At 40.6% G+C, this 11,040-nt stretch overlaps 1 protein-coding gene across 1 annotated transcript; it reads left to right on the plus strand.

Annotated features, from left to right (window-relative positions):
* Positions 1–392: 392 nt before the first annotated feature.
* LOC134099694 (uncharacterized) lies at positions 393–10,442 on the plus strand. The gene is made up of 8 exons (XM_062552664.1): positions 393–515; positions 3,100–3,138; positions 3,691–3,842; positions 4,130–4,346; positions 5,479–5,674; positions 5,752–5,806; positions 6,586–6,669; positions 9,805–10,442. Exons 2-8 carry the CDS (start codon positions 3,114–3,116, stop codon positions 10,075–10,077), a joined length of 1,002 nt encoding a protein of 333 aa, XP_062408648.1. The 5' UTR covers positions 393–515; positions 3,100–3,113; the 3' UTR covers positions 10,078–10,442.
* The last annotated feature ends 598 nt before the right edge of the window (positions 10,443–11,040 follow it).

Raw genomic sequence — 11,040 nt, forward strand, 5'->3', positions numbered from 1 at the left:
CACAAAGAGAGAGGTAGAAAGAGAAATGTATGTTTGTCCTCGTAGAATTGATCACAGTTCATCACAGTGTCTTTTCAGAGAGAGAAGAAGAGAGAGAGGTAGAGAAAGAGAGACTGAAAGAGAGAGAGAGAGAGAGAGAGAGAGAGAGAGAGAGAGAGAGAGAGCAGAAAAGCAGATGTGGTTTCTCTGCTGAGCCTTGATAAGCTTCGAGGTATATCTGAGATATGGGTGACCTGTAGCACACATGCTGAGAAATTACGCCTTCCTGTTATTTATTTCAAACTAAAGCCTGTTTCTATTTGATGCAGACACAATTTTTAGGTGGTCGTTATGCAGCCCTAAGAAAAAAGGCAGTCAGTGACCCCACCTCAATACCACAAGCGCTAAGACATATGTGTACATTGCTGCCAGTCAGTGAGCTATTTCTGGCTGTAGTTTGGCAAGAGAACAGTGATAGTCAGCCACTGTAATTAAGAAGACAAACATGCGTTGAGCGGAAGAGACTTCATTGTCAGGTAAGTCTGGTTTAAAGTGATGGAATATGACATGCTCATAATTCTGAACAGTGGGAATGTCTGTCCTGGGCTGGAAGATAAGATAAGTTTATGAGCAATAGCAGAGTGAAATTATTTGATAGGCCTATATTCAATGTATTGCAGTGTTGAGTATTGACCTTCTGGGCAATGCAATGAAATAGGCTGCTTACAATTGGTCTGAAGATGACTTTCTGAAAAATCACAAGATCAAACTTTTTTATTATTATTATTTGGTAATCGAAGATACTACTTTAGAACTTATTATCCTTATTATACGATTCATTATTGTACATTAACATTTGTAAAATGAAAATACACACAGCAGTCAGGTTGTAACTTACATGGATTCTAACAATAGAAATAGTTAAATCACAAAATCAAACCATAATAAACAACAAAACATTAATAAATTGAACTTTGATTTACGGTTAGTCCTTAAACACACCAGTTAACAGCATTATCTCAGCCACATTGTTATGGACTATCTAGTTGAACAAACTTCATAAGTGATATACAGAGAATTTTCCAAGTGTCGTATTCATGCCACATATCAGTATAGTTACAGTATATTGCTACATGCAACTGAAGTTATTAAACATACAGTGTTCTTGGATGTACTGGAACGATCTTTCTCTAGCAGGTGTACTTCATATCGTCACTTTGGTTAAAAGTCCAGTGACTCATTGTCATGACTGAATGTGGTCGGAGGGGGGGATTGTTTTCTGCAAATAATCATGAAGCCGATTCATCAATGATAACCTATGTTCCAGTAGATGTGCATGTGAACAGGAAAAATGTGTTTAGTCCTGTGGTGGGGGGGATGGCCACAGCAGGAAAGGGAAGTGGTGAAGATCTCTAGTGCCACCTGCACATGCATCTGACCATACAGACCACTGGAGTCTGCCAGCTGCTGACTTGCAAAGCTGAGGAGGACAGACTAAACTCTAAACTCACACCTTATGAGTCCATTAAGGTCAGCTTCATGTGGAGCATCGCACAACTGTTCTGCACACAACTGAACAAGGCGAAACAATTAATTAACCCTTTAAATTATAACTTGGTGGATTTTGTTTAGACTATTTCATAAATGTATTTTATACATTAAAGCATACAGTACATCACACTCATTTAGCAAAGTAGTCCATAGCCTGTGCAAGACTAAACCAAGTTAATGATGCCCCCTCCCCCGTCTCCCCTTGAGTCAAGCTAGTGACAGACATGCAGTTGTGGCGACAGTGCCTCATACATTAGGAAGATGAACGTGAAACTGAATAATGTAGCATTCAGTATGGAAAATGGAAGAAATTTGAACAGCAGGAAGAGCAGTCGAGTATAAACTTCATTCTCTAGTTTGATGTCTACACACATCTCTCCAGCGTGTGTTGCTGGCCAAGTTGAGGCCTACCTGACAGGGAAGTGAATCCCCTGGTCAGTCTGCGACTTGCTTGCCAGCCTTTCCCAGTCACGATACGCAAAGTTGCATGTCCTGTTTTTTGAATGCGGGCCCTTTTTGGGGGGATAGAACACTTCTTCTTTAAATGTGCTCATGATAACGTTCAACTCGGGAGGAGACTGGCATTTTTTCAGCAGAAACATGCGAGATCCCGTCGAAACTAATTGGTGATGCACTCTCCCCATACATTTCAAAAGAGGTAAATGTTTACAACATTTTAGTCAAGCTTTAGTTGGTTTAAATAGCCTACAACTGAGCAGAAGGTTAAGTAGCCTATAGGCTATTCACTTTGATTTGCTACACTGCATGGGGAATAGATGCATATCATAAATGAGGCCTATATGAAGTGTTAAAATTATTGTTGTAAAAAATATTGAAGGGAATCAGGAGAGCCAGTTCGGTAGCTATGTCTTCGGCAAGTAGCCTACTGTATACTACAGACACACAGGTGAAGAACAGTCAGCCTCAGCCAGGAGACTACTAGCACAACCAGACCCTTACAAAAAAAAACTGTACTGTCAAACTGCTGATTTCTGAGTATCAAAACCGCAGTTTTGGAGGAAATTACAGTTATTATGCAGGGAATGCAGTATTTTGAACACAAAAAAATGCTTGGTCACTGCACTGTAGCCTACTATACTGCACTTCGAGAAAGCATTTTTTTTTTTTTTTTTTTTTTTTCGTACATTGGAAATATGTACAGCAACCATCAAAAGCAAACAGCCCGGACCCTAAAACTGGGCATTTATACAGTATAGCTGAAGGTCCTTTATGGGGGGAGAACACTACGTATATTTGGTAACTTCTGTACCAATCTCAATAGAGCCATCAGAATACAGTGGACCAGAGAAAAACCTTTATCTTATCAATAGAGGGCACTGTTTAACAAATTATAGTTTCCCCATGCAGGTTTTACTGTAATGGAGTTTTGGTTCAGTAGTCAATTGATGTAGTACTATACAGTATATACAGTATGTTTTCCTCTTCTTGTAATTTTCTCTGAGGAGAACAATCCTCCTCTGATGAGTTGCCACACACATACAGTGTGCTAATAGCTCATGATGAATGAGTCCAATGAAATATTCAATGTACATTCCCCCTCCCTTTTAGACACGTGGAAGACTATGCATATTACGCTTGTCTTCATTGGTGAGTTAAATGCAATTAAGTTTAAAATTACACTATTTTTCTCAACTCTACTCTGCTCTATTCTACTCTGCTCTTCTTCTCTAAATCCTAAATTAAACCTACTGTATTTCAAACTTTCATTCAACCCTCTGTCATAACATTGGATTTCATGTTAAAATCACATAACCTGTTCATGATAGATATTAAGTTACATGTGGTGATATTTAAGGTTAAGAATTAAGAAGATTTTCCCCCAAAATAGCTGGTCAAGTTATCTTAAATAGAAGTAAAATTGCAATTCTTGCCAGAATTGTTTTCATACAGGAAAAAGCTGGCTACCATGCTAATTTTTGGTGATGTCTGTGAAGCAGTTTTTGTCTTCCATGTTGCTATGTTATGTTAAGCCCTTATATAATGTTACATCAGTTTCATGAGTGAGGGCTTACATGCTTTAATTAATGGTCTGAGGGAATAACATATATTTGTTGAGTTGTTAATAATAATAATCTTTCACGTCTAATCTCCGTTTCCTGAGTGCACTGGTTTTGACGATCACATCTGTCTCCCTCTCAGTTTGTGTGTGTCTAGCTGCCTCCATCTCCGGGGTCCCGAGCTGTGTGATGACCACACAGAGACCTGAGGGGCCTGGTGTTCGTCTGATGTGTAACTTCTCTCAGTGCGGCGGCTCTCTGGGTCTCAGAGACACAATAGAGTGGTGGTTTCAGGTGAGACAAAGAAAAATACAAACAAACCACATCACAGCCCTGCCAGAACCACAAATTGACTAAAATCCTATTGAAATTGTTTAAATTGTAATCAAACTTCCATAGAGAGTCCCATTTGATGTGAGGACCCTCCCCCATTCAGTTCAACAGAAAGCTTTAATCTATGTTTGTTTGTTTATTTACTTATTGCTGATTTAATACCACGCATGGCACCTTTGACTGTGAGGCTTAATTTAAAAAAGGTTAATGGCTTTTTTTTAAGGCTATGGTATCTTCCTCACATGCAGTCAAATAGTTCAAGTCCAGAGGATCATATCATCGACAAAGACATTTGGCCCAATAGCCGTTGGTCCAACGTCCGTTTCACTGGAAATTTGTCCTTGGGTGATTTCTCCATTCTGCTGCAATCAGTAGAGTCACTGAAACACACTGGAAAATACAGCTGTAGACTCCGACTCAATGGAATCATCCATAAAAACTCCGTCAACGTCACCTTCAGAATGAGTGAGTGATAGTTTTCTTTCATATCAAGACTATCTCTCTACTTCATAACAAATAACACCAACCTGGGAGAAAGTCTCATGATATAGTAGTCTCGAAAACACTTATCTGGTCTGCAAATTGTTAAAACCTGTCTTGGGCCACACATTCCCTGTTTCCATGTGGAGATAACAAAAACATGCACAAGTCCCACACTAGCACAGGTGCTTTACACTGCACTAACTGCCATTACAACCATGTCCAACAGTTTCCATGTAACTCGACCCTGTGGGTCAGTAAGCCCATTTCATAGCGTCCAGGTGTCATTGTTGAGGTTAATGATACCTTGGCAGGTATCAGGTAAAGCATCTTCCTGTCCATGTCTTTCCTGTGGACTGTTCTGTTAGGCCTATATGAGTGGCCTCTATGACTCTGTTTATCTGCTAACTCAAATCTTGGCAAACCTTTCAAATTAAGTTTGTTGACAGAAGACAGCAGATAAGCTTAGTGATTGCTTTGAAATTCCAGCTAAAGTTGGTTTACACATGGCAATATTTTGTGAACTAATATTATAATTCTCCATATTATGAAATATGTCATGGAGTGGAGAGATCTTTTCTTCACTCAGAAAACAAAGGTTACAGTGTAACTGAACGCTATTTTAAGACAATAAGATAAGATCTTATTGATATGAGTGATTGTGTTTTATATGCAAAAAACTATACAAACTAATATACATATACTGTATATACATATATTATGTAATATATATGTACAGTATACAGTATATAGCATAGCACATGTAGTGATTGAGCACACATACTGTACAGTATTCTCATTCAATCTCCAGAGATGAAACATGACAGGATCCTATATAGTACTGTCACCTGTCCAACATCCGAGATCAGTGGCATTGTCTAGCTCTTTTTTCAGGTCACCGCTATCTTGTAGCTTGTTGATGTTCTCGACTATCCACATTCTGGAGATATGGGGGTTCAACTGTAATGTAGTAGCTTTTGACCTGTGGCACTACCTAACCAACCTTGACTGTTCTAAAGCTTTTGTTACTGACTGATTTCTTTCTTTCTTTCTTTCTTTCTTTCTTTCTTTCTTTCTTTCTTTCTTTCTTTCTTTCTTTCTTTCTTTCTTTTTTTAGCCAGGAATATCCTTACTGGATATTATCCTTATACAGTGCATTCCAACTCAGTGCATCCTAATAAATCCAGTGTCACTCGATCACCAAGGCAACTGGCTGTGTGCTGTATTGGTATCTTGCTCTTCCTGGTGGGCGGAGCATTAGTGGGGAAGTGGGCGTGGCATAAAAAGGCACTTCAAAGACCGGCTGTGCAAAGGTACTAACTATGAGACAATGTTGATGGTGATATGAGGCTTTACACACAAATGAAACTAAACAAATGTTTTCTTTCAGCAGTCAGAATACTGATCCTCCACTCCAGGGAAATCTCAATGCTGCTGAAGTCAAGGTACAACAGCTTCCATTTTTGTTGTTTTTTTTTCCAGGTCAAACAGACAACTAATAACTCCCTACACTTATTGGTGCATGTTGAAGTCTGAAGTCACATACTGATGTGGGACGAGGAGACTGGCTCTCAGTTTCCGCTCTAATTCATCCCAAAGTTGTTCTGTTGGGTTGAGATCAGGAGTCTGTGCAGGCGTCAAGTTCATCCACACCAAACTCTGTCATCCATGTCTTTATAGACCTTGGCTTGTGCACTGGTAAACAAGAGATTTTGGACAATTCCATGCATCCAACGTTGTGGGAACAGTTTGGGAATGGCCACTTCCTGTTCCAACATGAATGTGCGCATTTGGTTTTGAAAAGGTGTCTGCTAAATGAATATACAGTATGTAATGGCAATGTTGTGGTCATGACTGACCTATTTTCATTAGTACATGGTTGGGCTTTTTGACTTCATCTTGATAGAATAGTGAAGAGTGAAACGAAATGATTGCAATGGAACGCTACACAGGAAACAGACGCTGCAGTCCCCAACACCACTGCTTCCCAGGTGGAATCCTTTTGAGTAGATTTTCTGTAGCTAGTGCAGCGTTGTCAGTGTTGTCAAGTCATCAGTGAGCAATGGAACGCCCATGTGTGGAGCATAACTTCTGGAATGTTTGCACTGTGGAGAAATGGTGACACCTTAGCAGAATGATGATGAGATTAAGGTATCAAAGGATTAATGCACTTGTATGCATTATGATGACAGCCAATGATGAGAGCCATTTCTGTTTGTTTTAGGATGCAAACCTCTATGTGACACTTCAAAGGATTAAACCAACTCCACAGCCTGCCCTGAGTCCTGATAGCATCTATGTGTCCATGGTCAGTACCTATGTCTCCACTCTCTGAATGAATCATACCTTATTATTATTATGCATGTTATTAATCAACGACTGTTGAAACAACAACCGCCGCAAACATGAACAGCAGCCACACATAACTGCAAAATGTTGGAGATTTAATCAAATCTGATTGCTAGACTACTTCTTCTGACTGCAAAAAGACAGTACTGCACAAACTGTGGATGTTATTCCTGATCAATTTAGGCATATTTTTTTTCAGAATGCAAGTGCATGGTGGCATGTTGTACATAGAGATCATGGTGATGTTGTTGTTGTTTTCATAACGTACCATACATGATGCCATGCTGCTATTACCTCTACCAGGGAAGTTCTATTTCCATCAGGGTTTATTTATTTGTTTGTTTGTTTGTTCGTCTGTCTGTCTGTCTGTCTGTCTGTCTGTCTGTTTGTTTGTCTGTTCAAAAGATAACTTGAAAGCTATACTGTAGATGGATATCGATGAAATGTCCAGGGTCTGAAATGATCTAAGGAAGAAACTACTACATTCTGGGAGTGATCTGGATCACCGTCTTGATCCAGAACATGGTTATGTTTTCGCTTGGCGGAGGTTTGCACTCTGAGTGCTTTTCTAGTTGAGTTATTTATTCATTTATTTGTTTATTTACAGTAATTTCTAAGCACCTTAGTGCTCCTGCTACTCATTTCACTCTGAAAGGGGGACTAATGTGCTAACACCACCAGGGCATACTGTTAAATGTAACTGCAAAACCACGTGAGATATGTCAGATGTACTGTGAATGCAAAACCAGATGATAGAAAGATACATAGATAGATACTTTATTGATTCCCAAGGGGAAATTCAAGATTTCAAAATATCAAATACTGTGAATGCTAAAACACCATGTGAGATATGTCAAATGCTAATGTAAAGCATGAGATATATTTAGATAAATGTAAACCATGTGAGATATGTGACTCTACTGCGCCACCCAGTGTTTGACTGGCATTACACTCAACAAAACAGGTTCCAAAGACAGGAGGAACTCAATGCAGAGAGAAATCTTTATTTATCGAAAATGAATGTACTGTATGCATTATGATAGATAGATAGATAGATAGATAGATAGATAGATAGATAGATAGATAGATAGTTCAGATCCAAAACTCTCTTTTTTTTTCAAGTCAACTTCAGCAGAGCAGGAATGCATTAGGGTTGCCAGCACCATCATCTGATACCATGTTAAGAAGTCAACAGTGGCCCATGGGATCCTGAAAATAAAATCACAAACCAGGTTAATAAAACTGAACAGCCTTGCTGAACCCCTTCGTATGCATCCAGCGGCAGTTCATCTCTCTTACAGTAATAAACATTTGGTGGACTGAGAGCTATATAAAGTTCAGATGCACAAAAAGTTGTAATTAATTGTGGAAATGTTTTATTGTCAATTCCAGGTGATTTCTATTAAACTGCATTTTTGTATTACTGTAAGTAAAAAAAGTAAAGAAAACAAATCAACCCAACCCAACAACAGTTTGACTGATATCAAAAAAGAATGGACAAAAAAACAAACAAACAAACAAACAAAACACAGTACATTACTGTATGTTAGCTGATCACTCTCAATAAACATTCAGAGGACTGAGAGCCATACAGTATGTGTTATCTCCTTAGCGCATAATCACATCTTCATCAGTCACGGATGCAAAGGGTGTGGTTTTGGAATAAACATCTTCTCAACACTTCACCCACACATCACAACACACAGCGCAAAAGGATGTTGAAATGCTGCTTAATAATTAACGCTAATGGATTTCTTTAGTGGGGCAAGTACATCTGTGTGTGTGTGTGTGTGTGTGTGTGTGTGTGTGTTTGTATACATAAACATGTGTTTGTGTCTGTACAGACAATGTGCCTGTGCCTGTGTGTGTTTTGTGTGTGTGTGTGTGTGTGTGTGTGTGTGTGTGTGTGTGTGTGTGTGTGGCATGCTCATTAGTTCAGGCTGTGACTCCACTCTACTCCTGAAGAACATGGTGAAATCTGCTGGTGTGAGGAACGTGGAGGTCTCTAGTTTTGATTGAGTTTGTGTCTGAATTTGTGAGTTGTAATACTGTAGTAGATGCTGCACTTAACACTGTATTTGCCCAATCTGCACCATATTTGGACCCAACTGGCTCGAGTCCGACCCATGCAGGTCATTCACCACCCCATCTCTCTCTCTCTCTCTCTCTCTCTCTCTCTCTCTCTCTCTCTCTCTCTCTCTCTCTCTCTCTCTCTCTCTCTCTCTCTCTCTCCTCTCCCACTCACTTCCTGTTGGTCTCTCTGAGTTGATGTTGGCTTGATCAAGCCCACTATTAAAAAATGAAGGATCAGACGCTTCTTTTGTTTATTCGCCCACTAGGGCTACATGTCCACCAACTTGAATGCCCCGGAAATTGATGAGAAAAAAAGATGAGAAAACCTTGAGCTGCGGTGGTTGTAATGACTGTGTCCTTGTACCAACCCTCTCTCTATTTGAACACTTTCAGCTTTGCTTTATGATTCCTGCCAAGAGATAGACAGGGTGAACCCTGCCTGACCTGCCCGGCGAATTTGGATTTCGCCCGGCAGCTCAGTCTGTAAACCTACGCATCTATCTCCCCTGCTTCCTGTCCACAACCTTTGGGTCCAATCACAAAGTAGCTTATCCAAAAGACGCACTGGATCAATGGTCTGATTGGTTGAAGGACTATCCAAGCATACTGAGTCAGAGACATATTAGTTAGGCTGGGTGAACCCTGCCTGAACTTCCGGGAAATTTGAATTTTGCCCGGCAGCTCAGGCTGGATACCAGCAGATCTATTTTCACTGTTTACTGCCAGAATCTTTGGCTCCAATCAGAAACGGCCATACTCTAGTCCTGGCATGCTATTGGCCAGTGACGCCCCGAAAACGAAACTACGAAGTGCAGAAGAAACAAAGCGCAGCCTCGCCAGACTAATTTTCAATCTTAAAAGATTGAGTTTAGTATGGTGAAAACCAGAGCACATATTAGTACTACTTGAGCTTAGTATGGTGATAGCCAGACTTGTCCAGAGAATGTTTGCCGGCACATTTGTTCATCTCTCTCCCTGTCCCCCTCTCTCTGTCTTTCTCTCTACCCATCTGTACGTCTAGCGCTTTAATCGGGATGACCCACTGCATCCGGGGGAGTTGCCGCGCAAGAGAAGCGGTCTGCCCGAAGAATGGAGGGCTGAGGAGACCGCTGCCTCATCTGCTGAGGAGATCGCTCCTGAGGTGACGGATGCTGAGGAGATCGCTCCTGAGGTGACCGATGCTGAGGACATCGCTCCTGAGGAGACGCCGGATGCTGACGAGGTCGCTGCTTCTGGTGGTGGGGCCTCTTCACTACCCGAAACAGCTGATGACATTTATGCACGAATGTCCTGAATTATCCAGGACTGCTCTGGCCTCTACACTGCTGTGCTGAGAGTAGTATGGCTAAAATAACCAATGAATTTTCGTACTGTTATGTTAATTCTGCATTACAAAAATACTACTACTCGACGCCTATAATGAACAACTAATCGACTACTGAATATCACCAGTCGTGAATGCCCTAGTCCCACCTTGTGCACCTTGACTTGTTCTCATCTGAACAAACAGTGATAAGACTTCATTTACACATTTTCGGCATTTCTATCATGTAGTATATATGCAGTAATTTGCTTTCCTCATACCAAATTCTGAACATGAATAAGTGCACACCTGTATGGACAGGACAGATGTAATACGATGGCAAAAATGACATAAAAAATGGGGAAAAATGGGTAAAGACTTTCTTTCATCATTTGTTATTTGGCTATTGTTTGTTTATGTCGTATTACAGTATTTCACGACAAAAGCCTAGCTACTGTAAGTCCAACATATCATTGTAATGTTGGAGTGTGCAAGGGGTTGTGGTGCGGTGACTGATGAAGGGCCTGTAAGTAGGCTACAGTACGTCATCCCATAGTGCAGTGTGTGTTGCCACTAATTTAATACTCATAACTGCATTTGTATGTAACACAATCCATGACCCGTTAGTACTCCCGTGTGTGGAGACTCAGTCATCATTCTCAATCATACTCATTTGTCATACTCATTTGTTCACTCTCAGTTCAGTTTGAGGTACTGTATGGTATGATGAGCCTGCAGAACAGAGCAGCTCTGAATTGTTTGAAAGGGTTCTCTACAAAAACAAAATTAGTTCAACGCTCACTTAATGGCTGTAATCCTACCCCCCCTCCTCTCTCTCTCACACACACACACACACACACACACACACACACACACTTGGCTCCCGTGGTGGTTGTGCCATCCCCTGCGATCTGGCAATCCCTGTTGTTCACATCAACAGCGCAATACAGTAGG

This window comes from Sardina pilchardus, chromosome 13 (genome assembly GCF_963854185.1).
Source record: "Sardina pilchardus chromosome 13, fSarPil1.1, whole genome shotgun sequence".
NCBI classification, from domain to species: domain Eukaryota; kingdom Metazoa; phylum Chordata; class Actinopteri; order Clupeiformes; family Clupeidae; genus Sardina; species Sardina pilchardus.

Coding starts and splice junctions, on each gene's coding strand:
- LOC134099694 (XM_062552664.1), top strand. CDS start 3,114: ATGCATATTACGCTTGTCTTCATTG. Junction 5,807..6,585: donor TCAATGCTGCTGAAGTCAAG/GTACAACAGCTT, acceptor TGTTTGTTTTAG/GATGCAAACCTCTATGTGAC. Junction 6,670..9,804: donor ATAGCATCTATGTGTCCATG/GTCAGTACCTAT, acceptor CTGTACGTCTAG/CGCTTTAATCGGGATGACCC.